The 16,341-nt window shown below is 42.2% G+C and overlaps 1 protein-coding gene across 1 annotated transcript in view; it reads right to left on the bottom strand.

The window, feature by feature from the left end:
- The window catches only part of LOC6728067 (disintegrin and metalloproteinase domain-containing protein 12), a 32,237-nt gene that overhangs the window by 2,929 nt on the left and 12,967 nt on the right, over positions 1-16,341 (bottom strand). Inside the window, exons 2-7 of the mRNA XM_039295557.2 lie at positions 4,542-4,642; positions 3,747-3,941; positions 3,513-3,664; positions 2,636-2,978; positions 1,207-2,569; positions 1,017-1,146 (exon numbers count right to left, since the gene is read on the bottom strand). Coding sequence (XP_039151491.1) covers positions 1,017-1,146; positions 1,207-2,569; positions 2,636-2,978; positions 3,513-3,664; positions 3,747-3,941; positions 4,542-4,642 — 2,284 coding nt within the window. The remainder of the gene's footprint in view (positions 1-1,016; positions 1,147-1,206; positions 2,570-2,635; positions 2,979-3,512; positions 3,665-3,746; positions 3,942-4,541; positions 4,643-16,341) is intronic.

Genomic DNA, 16,341 nt, shown 5'->3' with positions numbered 1-16,341 from the left:
CAAAATTAGGAAAAGTAAAACTAGGAACAAATTCAAATTATGGACTATGTTAGTGGGGATTGTGGGAATTGGTTATGTGGCATTAACACAAAAGTTCGAACGGGCACCGTGTTTAAATGAAAAGAGTTGTCTTCGGTTTTCCGAATTATCAATATACAATTGCAGATTTTAAAAAATTCTTAAATACTTTCTCTAAATCACTTACTATTTTTTTATATACTATTTTTGTGTTCGCTTTATTCACAATCTAGGATTGAGGATTTCTTAATATAACGACTATATATGTATTTAGTTATGAGAAACCTAATATAAAAAGAACCTAGGATAGGGTTATAATTCTTGTTCTACAACACTGAACCCATCTGATTTCCGAGCTCAATATAAATTCTTAAAAATTCTGCAATGATATTTAAATGCCATGGGCCAAGCGCAAAGTCATGCTGTATTTCTGTGGCAGTGCAAGCGTATTTCACTGTAGTTAATTTGTGGTTTAGTATTTGGCGCACCTCGCGGGGTCGCTCTGTATGAACTGGGCGCCCTCGGTGAGTGCCAGTGGGTTTGTGGTGGCATTCAGCCGCGGAGCCGTGATATCCAGCTTGCGTCTCAGTGTGCTGTTGTTCGTGTTGCTCTTGTCATTCTTGTTAAGTGACTCAGTGTTGTTGTTATTGGAGGTTGTGTGCGTGGAGGGCAGGAGAGTTAGAGGTTTCAAGGTGGCCGGCTTTGGTCGCACCTCTTGGGTGCTATGGCTTTTTGGCACAGAGGGCGGCGGAATGTTTAACTGATGCACTACATCTGGATTGGACTTGCGGCGCGGCAGAATGGAGTGTATGTTAGTAATGGTGGCCGGAGCCGTGTTAGTTACAACACCAGAAAGCTGGCGATTGGTGTGCAGTGGTAGTGGAGGTGGTGCAGTGCGTGCAGGGGTCTGTTTAGGTGCTAGTGTGGTGGAGATGCTGCTGTCGGGACTGGTGGTGTCCTCTTTCGAGCCGGTGCTGAAGGAGGAGGTCGATACATACATATTGTCCGCCAGTTTTCCGCGCGTCAGCATGCCGTTCTTGTAGCAGTGATAGAGGAACCAAAAGAGAGCCACAACGGGCAACACAAAGAAGAAGAGCACGTAAAGGAATCGCTTGAAGCCCACGGAACCTGCAAGAGAGAAGGAAAACATGTCAAATCTGCGGACTTCAGGATGCTTTTTAAACATACCATTTGGATCTGTGGCTGGTCCACTGTCCGGGGAACCTCCAGATCCTGCCTTCGAGCACGATTCCCCGCCAAATCCTACATCGCAGTGGCAGTGGCCCCGACTGTTGCAGATGCCATTGCCATTGCAATCCTCCGGGCACGGCTTTCCCATGCCCGTCTGCCGAACCGTGGCCACCGGCAGGCAACGCTGATCCACACACATCTTATCCACGCCGCATTTGGCTCCATTGGGCGTAAGGCCGGGATCGGTGGTCTGCAAACCAAGATCCACCAGGGCAGTGCGACAAGCGACAATCTTGCGATCGTGACTTATATAGGAATGGGACAGCACAGCCGCCGATTCCATCCCGAATTCGAGTCGTTCGTTTAAGTGGATGCAGTGGAGCATTCCGCAATTGACATGCTGCTCTTCGCAGCTCAAAAAAGTCTTGTTCAGTCTATTGTAGCCGCAATTTCCTAACCGACTGCCCTCCGTGTTCTTGTTGTAGCAATGCTCCGAGTTATCACCCGTGGGTCCCCACAATATTCGACACTGATTGGAGTGAGATCGACATGTGCCGTGGAAGCAGTAGGCTTGACCGCCGTCGCAGGGTTCCGTGTCCCGCCGGAAGACATCCGTCGGACAGTACTCAGACTCCCCGGTGCAGTACTCCGGTAAATCGCACTCGTTTTCAGCCTCTCGACAGGCACTGCCCGCTAATTTGGGTCGACATGTGGTCAGATCACAGCATTCTCCGGTAGCACAGGTGGCATTTTTTGAGTGCAACATGCAGGTGTGGGCATTGCAACAGGCATTTTCACAGTGCTCCGGTAATCCGCAATCGCACTGTTCTCCAGGCTCAACGAAACCATTGCCGCAAGTTGGTGATTCGAACAACCTTTCCGGCTTGTTTCTCAGGCAGTAGTTCATTCCGCGCGAGAAGGCTATCGTGAGCTGATCAATGCTGCAGCTGCTCCAGTTAACTGGAATAAACGAGGTACTCGAGGCAGCCATCACACACTTCTCATCCCGACAATGACAGTCCGATGTATCGTGCTCCATGCCAAAGTTGTGCCCCATCTCGTGGGCCATCGTGGTGGCCACCATTGCCGGGTTAGGACTGTGCTGCATGCTCACTCCGCCGGAGAACTCGTACGTGCAGATGGGACCCTTCAGGGCCTTGCCCACCACACCGCCGGAGAAGTTCTCCTTGGTCAGCAGCTGGGCATTATCGTTGGGATGCTCCAGCACCAGTTTTGTGCTTCGGTAGTTCAAAAAATTTCGCAGTGTCACGTCGCCGTCACTGGAGAACTCGATTTCGTTGCTCTCGTTCCAGATCACCACGCCCACCAGCGCCACAAATATATTCAAGGGGACATAGAGCTAACAGTGGGTAAAAGCAATAGATTAGATTTACTATTTTAGAAACGTAGCTCCAATATCACTTACCGCATTGATTATATTGGCAATGCCCTTGCAATACTGGTGCACCTTCTTGGTATTCTCTTGGAAATTTTTGTACACCTTATTGTCCACCACGATGACCAGTTCCACGTAGCTGGAGTATTTGTTGGCATTGTAAGGCCCCCGGATCAATTGACTGCTATCGTCCGCCTGACGTCGCTTCCGGAGCAGGGTCCTCGAGAATTCTCCGCCATCGAGGCGGAGTGGCAGTGAAGGAATCCCTCCTCCAAGTCCGTTATCCTCGTCAGCCTTTTCGTAGTCGTGACTGTGGTCGTCCCTGTGGTTATCATAGCCACAGGTGGCGTTCGTCGGATGCATGTCTGTCTGCCTGCGGAGACAAATAGAAGGTAATTTGATATTTCCGTGGCCAACAAAAGAAATTAATAACGGAAGTGCCGGTGGCGCATAAACATAATGAATGAGTAGGTCGGTTATGGTTGAGAATTTCGCCCTGGTTAGGGAATTGGGTAAATATACCCGAAAAGGCAAATATTTGTGGCCCACAAATAGGTAAACATTTGGCCAGTAAACTTCAAAATACACATTCACAACTGACCCAACATTTATAACAACCAAGTTAAACATATATCGCTTGGGTCGATGGGGGCATAAACTCCCGATAAGATAAGCGCCGTTTAGAAAGGAGAATATTGGCTTGATCGGTATCGTGGACTGGGAAAGAGGCACCATAAACTTCAAATAGGTCGTTATCATAATGCGAACTCATCGAGGGTTCTATATATGTAGATTAATAAATAGATACTAGTTTACTCGGTCAAATTAAATGATCAATCTAGAAATTGTTTAAAAACGATTGATAACTTAGCTATATTAATAAATGGGGCAAAAAAGTACAACTCACCTCAGCAGATAGTGGTCATCCTGGAGTCGCCCCCTGCCGTCGACATGGGGATGGATGAAGTACGTCTCCCTGCCATCGATTACGATGCCATCCAGAGCACCATCACAGGTGGAGAGCGCTACCACAGATTCTGGTTTACCACGAATGTGTCCCTGTGTTGGGTAAAGCAAATAAGATGAGAATATAGTCGCATATAAAATAAAAACTAAAGGCAGGAATTGGATGGTCACATACCTGATAATGGCATAAATCAACCTCAGTCTTGGTAAAGGTGGTAACCACATGGCCAGGAGTGGCTCCTCTGCTGGCATTTTGGTAGCGCAGGAAGTGGGAGTCCGGCAGGAGGAGATCGTTGCGCTGCAGGTCGACGACGACCCGCTTGCCCTCGTGGGTGTAACTCAGGCTAATCTGCGGCGTGTGAAGGCCGTCCTGGAAATCAGCAGAGGAGCAGGGTGATAGCGTTAACAATATTAAGCCATTTGGCCGGCCATCCGCATTTATTTCATTTTTGCATGCAAATTGTGGGCGTGACATTGTGCCGAGGTGCGAATGTGTTATGTCCTGTGCGCCGCAGGGGTCAACTGAAATTCCAACCTACCACCATTGGCCCCGCCCACTCTCGTTGAAACTAATTAAAACGGGTTTGGCTGTTTTCCATCGCACCCTGCAAACTCCAAACATTTTTAACCCCAAGCATGTAATGAATTTCGCGCAAAAGTTGTCCGTTACCAAAGGGCTGTATTTACGGATTAACTCTGATTAACTCCCGTTTGTAAATTCACAACGTTCAAATATCCCACGGTAAAACATAAAGTTTACTAACTTTAAAGAGTTTTAAAATGTATATAAATGATGAAAATGTAAGAGAAATGGTTCTGTTTATCTAGGTAGGTTTAGTTCAAGTTCTAAGTAATTGGTATTGAAATTTGCTTCGCAATTCGTTCAATGTCACATGATGATTTAATGTCGCATCTGGTGCATAATTTAGCACAACTACCCCAGAATTTATCAGTGTCCTTGGCTACTTACGGTGGCATCCAGAGTGGTTAGCAGGCTGCGCTTAGTGCGTCCATGTTCCACCTGCGGTCGTATCACAGTGTAAGTTGAGAACTCGTCGAGGACGGGGTGTGCTGCAATTGAGATGGAAGGGGAAAACATTCATTAGGGTGATGTAAATGCTGTTAATTACAAAATACTTGGGCCGCACCCTAAGATCCCCTCCATTCCCGCCTTTTCAAGGTGAACAATGCTTTTCTGCGGCAGAATGTGGTGTATCTAATAGGCTTAAAGTCAACGCCGCCGGGCATCCAAAACACTGACAACTTGAGCCCGAAATTAAGGCGAAGCGAATGCGCTGCTCTGATAATCATTTAACATGTTGCCGGGCATGTTGAGATACTCTGATAAGACGACGACGACTACGGCGACGAGCATCAGTCATCTTGCTCTTGGGCCTTTATTTCTTTCAGGCCAGGGGCAGTGCTAAAATTAGCAACTTCATAAATAATACTATATAGATACGGGCCAGACTTTTGGACAAGCACAGCACAAGCACGTCTAATTAATGCAAGCCGCCAGACATCGCAGATGTCTGACAACCCTGCTATGTATCTCACAGATACACTTGTGCTTAGCAATTGCATGCAGGGCGATACACAGTCGCGGTCAGCATACTAGCATTTGCTGTGACTATCATATAAAGATCAAGAAGTGATTCTGACTGACATCGAAGCTAACTGAAATCTAAGCGCAAACAAACAACTTGCGAATTGTTAAACTCTTCTCCTCTTTAATGCGAGAAAGTGTGGTGCATCTAAAAATGAAACTTCCAAGCTTTTACATCGAAGAACTTTTAATTAGCAGTACTATAGTTTTCCCCATCATGGTGTACAACTTTGTACAAGTTGAAAATTGGACACGCAGACCCCATAAGCGAAATCACTCGAGTCCTGAGGCCAACACGACAAAACAATAAACCGAGCAGACCAAGTTACCCCAGTTCTTTCTCCCCCAGAAGAACTCTTCCAATTTTTCAGCTGCTGCAAAGTCACTTCGCCCCTTTTCCCCTTTTCGTGCTCAAAACTCACTTTCCAGCGCCAAATGTCACACGCGTCAGAGGTTTTTGTTTTACACGACGCAACGCGTCACAAAATTCTGAAAGTACCCACAGGAAAAAAAAAACAGAGATTTCGCTGTTTTTATTTTTACCACGTCCGACGTTTAACGCAAAATCATGAAGAGGCCGCCAAGTTGTTCAGAGTGTGTTATAAATATAAATACATTATTTTAGCAGATTGTTTACGACCTGTATAGTTGTATGAAAAAGTTTTCCTTTTTCGTATATTTTTTATTGGCAAAAATCAGCGGGGGTCAAAAAACGAAGAACTTAAGAATGAATGCATTTCAGATGGAAGGAAAAGACTAAATTTGTGATAGTATTCTTCTGAATAAGTAGCCAACAAGATATTGGTTTTAACCCATTTATTATGTGACCATTTAGAACAGATTATAAATAACGAAATGATAGGGGGCCTTTTATGGAGGCAGAAAATATGGGGTGAAAGCTTCCGAAAAAGTGTAAAATTCATAGACATTAAGGTTCACCATTCTAAATATAGGTGATTGATGGATCACACGCGTTAGCATCCAAAACAATGTGGAATGAAGTATTTTTTATCCAATATTTTAATATAATTTCAGATTTGCCATTCATTAGGCACAAGATAAATGCGATTTGCATAAGTCTATCAAAGGTATTTTATTATCCAGATATTTTACGTGCAAATCGAAAACGAAATTGATTTCGTAGAAAAGCTGAATGTGTGGAATTTAATTTCTTGGGGTGTGACCGGCAAATGGGTGGGTGCTGAGACTACCACTTAATGGGTGAGACATCATAAAACAGAACTAATGACTGCCAGACTAATGAAAACTCCCTTCGACCCAAATGTATCCCTTCTGCAGGCATCCCGCTAGATGTATCACCATATGGAAACGGGGGAGCTTGGCGGTATTTCTGGCTTATTGTTTACGGAAAACAATTAACCCGAAGTAAACTTGAGTGATTGATTGGCTCAAATGACTAATGAGTAGTTGGGCCAGGCCCACTTCTTCTATGCATCAATAAGTTTTTCCGGCTCATGTGGGTTAACTGCCTTTGCCTTTTTCGGCGTAACTTTTGTTCGAACTGTAAAAGTATCTACAAGTGGGTGTCGACTTTCTCAGCTGATAAGCAGCTGCCAAAAAAGAATGCGATAAGGATGCACAAGCATGCATGTCTGCTGGCAATCCGAGAATTTAGGGCAAGCCATCGACTTGGCACCAGATTGTTGGCCGAATGGCGCCAGGAGGCGCCTCAAGGACTCGCGTCCTGCAGCACTCCGTCGAGTGGAAACTCATTAAAACTAGAACACAACAGAAGCACCCACGCATAGATAACTCCCGGCTGACGGATCAGTTCAGACAGTGCACTTGGAAAAATATGAAATATTGTTTTGAAAACATCCTACTGATTTAGCACAACTTTAAATTCATTTGTGTATAAATCATATAGAACCTATAGAAATAGATTTTATATGTTATATTTTTAAAATCCAATGTTTTTATTTGCGATTTAACTAACACATGATGTATTTTTCCCAGTGCACAACTGGTAAATTATCACACACTGCAAGCAAGTCAAGTCGCAGTCTTGAGCCCGAGGCAAACATATGGCATAAGGGTTCCTAAGCGAGGGTAAACCAGGCCGTTCATCCGTCAATCATCGCACGGGTCATGAATCGAGTGATGATGGATTCCGCCGGCTAAAATAAGGAACAAATTACAACCCGATGCTGATGCTTCCCTTTCCTTCTTTTTTTTTGACGAACTGATGTCGTCGCGTACTTTGATGTTCCATATATGTACATATGCCGCGATGGATGATGAGGCTGCTTGGTAAGGATGTTTTGGAATTGTCGGCCAGAAATCGTGTTTTTGTTTGGACTGTTTGGTGTTTTGAATCTCTCACTGAGGGGGGGAAGTGCAGAGAAAGCCCGCAGGCTTGAAACTGATTTTGAATTGGGCTCACACATTTAGTTTTATATCTTCGCTGCATTTGTCACTTGTCAACCCCCAAGGGGGAAAATAGCAGCCCAAGGAGGGGTTAATAAATAACCCTAACTCTCAATCTCCTCTCCCACTCCCAACTCCATATAACAATCAACGGAGGCTACAAAAAATAAATTTATTAATATCTGCTGGCGTGCCATAAAAAATATGAAATGAATCCAGTGGATAAAGCATTTAGCATTTACAGTGAACTTCACATTGAATTTCGATTTGAATGGTAGGAACGAAAACCATTTCCATTTCGAACCATTTGAATGATGAAAAATGTGAAACCTTCTCAAGTGGCCGTTGGGCCATTGCATTCTTCAATTATAGCCCGAGGCATTTAAATATTTTAAATTATGACTGCCGGCGGCTCGAGTAGATATGCCAAACTCAATTTGGGCAAAGTTCCCTGGGATGCCATCGTAAAACTTCCAACACTTTTAGCTGGGGGCCCCCAAAAAAGAACCAAATATTAATAGAATCTCGCTGCCATAAACAGATTAGTGCAGCCCCGGGGGCGTGGCCAATGTGGGCGGGGATTTCCACTTCGGCGATGGCAAAGAGGCATTTCTCCTGCCAACTCAAAAATCGAACCGAATCGAATGTGTGGCTAATTGATAAACAAGGCGAGGAGACGATGACGTCGACTGGGGATTCGGATTTGGGGACTTGGCTTCGATTTTTGGGCTGTGAACTGCAGTCGAATACAAATTGAAAATGCATACGAACGTTTTTCACTCTTTCCCCCCTCAAAAAACAAAAAAAAGAAAGGCGTTTACTGCCCCGCCTCAAGAGTAATTGAATAATAAAAGAAAATGCAATTGTTTTTGGGTGCACAAACGAAATTAAATGTTGAAGAAATTCAAAACAAACTCCCCGACAAACAACAACAAATTCAATTGTAGACACACACAAACACACTCATCACAATTTAATTAAATTGTTTGGCTCCTAAAAGAGGGGTTCTAAATTGAAAAAAAAACAACATTTAGCGTGCTTAAAGAAAACTTTTAAAAACGGAAATTTAAATTATTCATGTGGATTTTATTGACATGTTTATGAGTTTGGGAACTATAAAGCATTTCTTTTATATCTTTGATGTACAAATCAGAGGAAGAAGCGATTTAAATGGCATAAAAATGCAATGATTATAAATAAAACAGATGGGAGCAGTAAAATTTGATATAATGAGTAAATCGCTTAAGAGAAACTATCGATGGCGATCTTAAAAAGGAAACCTAATGTTGGATTCACTTCAACTTTTCTTCTATCATATCCAATTTCCTTATCCTTTGATTTCTTTCTTCTTTTTCTTTCTTGAACACATAATTTGCCACACTGGTTGGTAAATCGTGTGCTTAAAATCTTAACGAGACAATTAAGCCATCAGCCACCTACTGAGCAGCACTTTATGAGTCCGAAACATCGTTTATCTACCCATCTACCAAATGGGCCAAATCCGAAAGCAAATCTCTCTCTCTCTCTCTCTCATCCGCTGAAAACGGTAGCCCGCAAAACGCCTTTCACCTCCATTTTCACCTGACAAAAGGCCGCAAAATTCTGTGCCCAGCCAGCAAATGCAACAAGCCACGCAATCTGAAATCCAAACACGAACATAGCCTGTATCTGGGTTAAACGCAAAAAATGCGCATGCGCAACACTGAAAGCTACGAAATCGGAGATAAGCATCGGTGATTCAGTGTTGCATATGGATGTACTTACACCTCTTCGGTGTCACCACCATCATTTTGAAATGAGCAAGGATCCGTGTAGGTTCTACTTTGTATCATTCCAATTGCTTTAGTTATTCCTTGACATTCTAATAGTATTTGCATTTTTATCACGTCTCACCTGATGGATTTCAGTGCATTCAGAGACATAACCCAGACAGTTGGCTTCCTCTTCATATTTAAGTAATAAATTTGAATTTTAAAAACCTGTTTTCAAAACAAACTCTCATATTTACAAGGTTTGAATTAAGAGTTTATGAAGAGCACTTTTGTTTAATGTAGTTATACTTTTCATAAACTTTGTATTTGAAATAATTTATATGTTATAGTGAATCAAAACCTTATAGTTTTATTCCGGCTTAAGTCCCACGCTGTATTTTGCATAATTTATTAGCACATATGTGTCCTGTCAAAGTTCAATTCGGTGTTGCCTGGATTTGGACTGCAGCTCGTTCCTGCGCCTTTGGCATGTATGAGGGCACCTTCTGAATTATTTATAAGCTGCCCTCGCCTCCACACTGCACACACTTCAAACTGCATCCCCAGATCCCCTCTCCAAGTACTTGAGTATAAATAAAACTTTAGCCCGGCCACGGAACCAAATGAAATGAAAACAACCAACTGCGGACACGACTGTGAAGTCGGGGAGTCGAGGAGTCGAGGGCGAGCAGCAAACGGAATCAGAAATCAAATTGTAACTTGAGTGTGCGACTCAAGAAAAGGACAATGGAGGTGGTAACCGGGACGGGGGCAGTTCCAGCCAGACCAGGCCACAAAAGCCGCTTTGTTCGAGTTGGTTTTACTTTTTATTCCATATCCCCTCCCAATTGCCGGGCTTTTCATTCCAGGGCGTGAAAGCACTTGAGCAACTGACAATCGTTCGGAGAAGCGGGGGCTTGGCTCGTCTCGTCTCGGCCTTTGGTTGGAGCATGCACTCAGGCAAATGAAGTAGAAGGATTCTCGATCTCGACATGTCCGCTGTCGGATTTAGGAAAAAAAAATGGGGATGAAACGAGCAGAAGACGGCGCCAGACAGGTAGATCCCGCATCCGATCAATTTAGACTAAGGTGGGGCTCTTCTTTTCCCAGCATCCCCATGACTTTCAGTTTCGTATTCAGTTTTGTTTGAAAATCTGTGTGGTCCAGTTGAAAATCGACCACCTGTCAGTCCGCGAGGAGATCTCAACTTCATTATGCTGGCTTAGGATTAAGATTCCTTCATTAGAAAGCCATAAAAAGATATCCACAAGCAACAAAACATCTAGATAGGAAATCGAAAGACTCCCCGAGGAACTTTCTTGACTCCACTTTCTATAAATAATATCGGGAGGCTGCAGCTCTGCGTCTGCCACATTTTTGTTGCACTTTCGATGCAGTTTGTTTCTCTATTCTTTTTCCTGTTTTTTCTTCCCCCTCCGTGGGCGGAAATTAATTGCCTACAGGATTCCGCTGGCGTTGTGCATAAATTATACTCTCAATGTAGCCATTTATATAAATCAATAGCAACGTACTTGCTGACAGGCCGCAGGCTGAAGGAAACACACTACAGACAGCCGTGACCCTATTTTTATGTACGCCACTGTGCCGCTGCACACACGTTCAGTGGGTTAAAAGAAGCTGGTGCCAACAAATTTGAAATTGATTGGATAAGAAAAGCCCAATATCAACAAATGCATTTGTGCTTTAAAATTTGAGATGTTTGCTTGGCATTCGCAAAAACGTGCAAACTTGTAATTCTGTAAATTTATACAAGTTCAACAGTCCGTAACAAAATAATTTAATACGTGATTGTAGTTTTATTGGCATGTTTCTGCATTTAATACTTTTGGAATTTGTTAAGCTTTGTAATTCTAAATAATATGCTGACTGCGATTCTCTATTCAGATACAATAGATATTGTGTAGCTATCTTTTCATTCAGTCTTTTCATCAACGTTGCTGGCCTGTCAATCAATGTAAGGCCAATTATTTCTGCACATCACTGGACTAAATCAGTTGCACCCTCGGCTCTTTAAGAATTTCCTTGTCAAGCGGAAAACTCCCTAGGTGAAAATTCAACAACAAAAGACAAATAAACTCTGTTCGCTGCAATAATTCGCATTGTGCAAATTCATGGAGGCATCTGTATGTCCGTTGTCGTTTCAGATAGAGATCATAAGTCTTTGCTGCACCTGCCATCTGCCTTCTCTCCATTACTCGGGGTCAAACAATGGCCTGACGGGTGGTCAGATCCATTTCGGCCAGGTCAGCACGCTATCTGTGCAAATCTAATAGAACAAAGCAAATGATTTCGAGTGCGGAACAGCGGGCGGTGGTGGAGGCACTTCAATGACAAGGACTTCTATTCTTCTGTCCTTCCCTCCATTTCTCCCGAGGACTTCTTAGTTGAACTGCAGCTGGGACCAAGGTCAAGGACTTGGGCAATTAACACCCTGCGCGTTGGCGGGTGGCATTTAGCACACAAACACAAGCACCCAGGCGGCATTTTTCACAATTCCAGAGATTTGGCAAGTGCCTGCGAAGGTGACGAGACCACCCACGGCTCGAATACCTTCTTTGACTTGCCCAGCACGTCACCTGCTCCTGCTTAAGATGATCTACGGAAAGGCCCACAACGAAAGTGACAAGTGACTAATATACACTTGGCCAAATTAACTTGAAATGAACCTTCGTTCATCCTTTTAATAATAATAATAGTTTTTCTAGGAAAAACCAGGAAGTTGCGAAGCAGTAAAGAAGATATATTAAACCATTTTCACAGTGTTTGTCCAAGAGCCCATTGAAAGCAACTACAGGTAGACACCTTTTGGCTAATCCGTGAAATTTCACACCCGCCATGGTTGATTCTCATCAGGATCAGGTACAACAAATCGACATTCCTGCCTACTCACTTTTATTTATTTGGCAAAGGATTTCAATAAATCCCCTCCTTTACCCACTGCCTATTCTCCGGGGTTTCTATATCCCTGCTGCCAGGTTGTTTGCGCATTAAAATTGTCAACTTTACTATCTGTGTTGTTTCACCAGCTTGGCTCGTAAAGCAGCCCACAAACCATCGCAGGTATGGGTCATTCATGTTGATAAAGGTGTTGTTGCCTTATCATAACCAAAGGCAAAAGGCACAAAAAGGGCCGAGGGGGGAAATGCAACTTGGTTTATTGCGCAGATATCACCCACTGTTGGCCTCGCCATCAAGTCGTAAAAGAGCGGAGAAATGGGCGGCAATTAAAGCTGTAGACAAAAGGTCAACAAGTCGATTACAACTTTGCCGTAATTGGAAATTGATACTAAATCAACAGTTGTACGGTTCTTTTTTGCCTTTCAACTGGTGTTTCAAGTTTAAAGAACAGTGCATCTACAATCCTAGGTTCTAAGGTAGAGTCCGTTATAGATTAGATGTCATAACACTTTGTGCCCGATCACTAATGCTTCCTGGTTGCACACCTCTTTGTCCCATTTGATTTATCCCATCGCAGTTAGTGATTCTTATCTCTTATTTTTTATAAAGAAATAAGTGTAGTATATAAAATGTGAGATTTACAATATTTACAGCTGTCGTAGCTTGAGTATATAGGAAATCAAGTGAATAAATAAAATCTCTAGCAACTTTGCGGCATCATAATGACAATAAGGCAGCAGCTGATGATCATCACGATGTTGCTGACCGACTGACAGAGTAAAATAAATCTCAATTGTGCTGTTTCGTCAGTGCATTGTACATACACGTTTTCTTTTTTTATTATTTTTAATGCAAATCAACAATGGTCAGCAGTTTGATTTATATCAGCTGGCGCCAAGCTCAAAATGACAGCCACTCGGGAAAATAAATCAAAGATTCAGCTACATTTTAAAGTCTTGGGAACATTTTGATTTGTTTACAATTGGTCTATAAAGTAAGGTGATTATTGAGTCCATTTATATGAGGTAAACAAATAAAACCATTGAGCAGATTATATATCATTTTAGTGAATGGAATAAGGGTAATCTATTTACTTGGATTTTTTTTTCGCATTACATATTTTGTTTAAAATATGAAATATATTTATTTTGTGTATTTCCTTGCATTATTTGTTTTATCATCTGTGTATACATGCGTTTTTCCCTCTTTCTGAAACTTTTTGTTCGGTTTTTTTTGTTTCATTTTTAGCACCAACTTTACGCACAATGCGAGGAGAGAAAATTGAACATAAACATTGTTCTGGCCATTTTTGGAATGCAATGCTCCCAGCCATTAAATTGTAGGAGTTCTGGCCAACCGACCCTTTGCAGACGTATAAAAGAACTTGGCTGGCTGGTTGGCACAAAGTAAAAGCTGGCTACTTCTGCTGATTGCCAGCATTTCCAATTGCAGCTCGCATTTGGACCGGGCCAAAAAAGGAAATAAAATGCATGGGACAAGACTGTTGGAACTGCACTGTGTTTCCTTTTCTTTTCTTTCCTTTCCAGTGAGGCCATAACGGATTTTTATGTGGTCAATGATCCTTGAGCAACGCACTCGGTTTCCACGGAATTCCCTTTGTTTGCGCGCCTGGGAACAAGAAATTGTTTGCATAAAAAGCGGAAGAAAGAAGGCAGAGAACACAGGAAAGTGGGCGGATTGTCCGGTTCTTGTGGGCGTGTCCGTCCGGTTGCATATTGCGAATTGCATTGAGAACTTATCCATTGTCCTGGGGATCAATGCTTCTAAGGATTCTGTTCTTTTGGTCCATAATGCTGGTCTCTCGGCTCGGTCCTTTCATGTTTTCCATGATTTCATTACTCATTCGTTTATGGTTACTTGGTTTCTAGTTTCTACAGGGAGTAATTATCATCAGTTTTCCACAGGCTCACCTAAAACTAGGTCACATCCGCAACCAAAAACCTTGGCAAAATGGCAAGTTATGTGCCAAACTTTTATGAAAACTGAACAAACAACAGTGGCGCATTTTTCTTTCACGCCCTTTTCCGTTTGCAGGAAAAACTTTCACAGGCAAAATGGAAAAACATTCTTTAGCATATCAAATTATATGTATTGGCCGGGCCAAAAGTGATTTGGCCTGACCACGAGTGAGCATGTCATTCCATTTTTGGCACTAGCCATGTGTCAAACATTTCCAGTTCATTAAAATTTAGCCAACGACTTTGGGCCATTAACTCATGGCTTAGCCTTGACCATTTTTGGTTTCAGAATTTGGCCGTTTTGGCCGACTTTATGACAGTGGGTTAGCAAAAACTGCAACTTTACGATCTCTTACGCAATAAGAACTAAGAAATGTTGAATAAATTATAAGCACGCAGGACATAAATGGCTATCCACATAAAGTTTGAACAAGTTTTGAATTCTAAACAATACTCATTCGGCTAATTCGAAATTATTCAAGGCATAGAGCTTCTTCGACTAAGTGCATAACACATAAAGTCAACGAACTTAGGAAACTTTACCACACGGCTAAAGTTTTCCGCATAAAAAGTCATTTCCCACTAAAAGTTCGATGGCCAACAAAAATGACTGAAGAAAATTTCGCAAATGTTTGTCATATATGTACATCATGTATTTATATATGCGTACATAAGTACATACTAGCTTATCGATTTTTCAGCTGTCAAAGTTGTTTTATTGGTTTTTTTTTTTGGCACTCGCAAAGATAAGATTTATGCAAACGGTAAAAACGGGTAAGCCCGAAAAAAACAAGAATTTTTAAAAAATGTAGGTGTATTTAACTAAAGAAAGGGGAACGAGATACCAGAATATGTAAATAAAAACCATATGCCATGACTAACAGCTGTTTGGCCAAAACAAAAGGCAATAATGCGAAATGACGGACAAAAATGCAGGAATAAAGTAAAAACAGAAAACAATGATTATACTGTTGAAGACTCAATTCAGGCCACAAAGACATTTTGCTATTATCAATTTGGTCATATCAGATACCCTACCTTCTAAGCCAACTTGTATTCAGAATCATCAGATAATCTATCTTACAAGCCATTAAATGTTTGCATAACACCAAATTCAGTTTCTATATACTTGATCTAAAAAAATTTTAGTTAAAGTTCTATGAAAGTATAGAGTACTTTTAGTATCTACTGTAGATTATATTTCCGATAAGGATTGTAGTTTCTTTTGTCTTAGATTATAATTTGGGTGTGTTCCCGCTAGCTGACACAAATTCCTAGCTCTCATTCGCCATTGAAATTGCAACAAAACTGAATGTCTGGCTAAAAATAAATGTCGGACTAAAGCCAAGGGGCAACTTAAAGGGGCGATTACCATCTGTTGCGGGTGACTCACTACTGTGAATAGGGTCGGTAACTTCAGATTCGCTGCCTTTGCGAGCAGGAAGTGCAGTTCCATGCGATGGCTTACCTGCAAGAACAAAAGAAGAAATTATTATTAAATTAGCATTGCGGAAAAGGATTAACTGAAAGGGACCCAGTCTGTCGACCATTATGATTAATAACCACTTATTGTGCGGCGCCGCGACAATCCATCTACAGACAAGATCGAGCGGCTACAACTTTCCCAAGATCCGTCAGTTCAAAACCGAAACGCACACGCGTTTCAAATAAATCAAACAAGTCAAGATCGCTGCTCTCTCGATTTTTCTTTTTAAAAGTGTGAGAAAAACAAGTTCACTACTAATGGTTTGCGTTTAGTTTATGGGCACAGAAGTCACAGTACACACATTTTATATCTATCACATAAATAATTAATAAATATTCCCCCAATTCACCCATTTCTTGTTCTTACTTTCAGTTGAATATTTTCTAAATTTTATTTACAATTTATATACTGTTTTTTTTCAGTGCAGCCTCGGCTCCTTGTCACAACAGCAATTAAAGCCCACAACTTGTTGTTGTTTAGCCTCAAGTGAAATCGATATCATTTATCGCATAGCGGAAAAGTGGTTTCGGGTGAACATTTTTCGAGTCGAGTTTGGGCGGTCTGTGGGTTTCACATTTGCCATTTTCATCCCGCGGCTGAAATACCCCCCTCCCCATCCTCCACAAACTTTCGTGCCCACC

Source organism: Drosophila simulans, chromosome 3R (genome assembly GCF_016746395.2).
Source record: "Drosophila simulans strain w501 chromosome 3R, Prin_Dsim_3.1, whole genome shotgun sequence".
Classification (NCBI taxonomy): domain Eukaryota; kingdom Metazoa; phylum Arthropoda; class Insecta; order Diptera; family Drosophilidae; genus Drosophila; species Drosophila simulans.
Note: the sequence above shows the minus strand (reverse complement) of the source record. Positions and strands in the feature narration are given on the sequence as shown.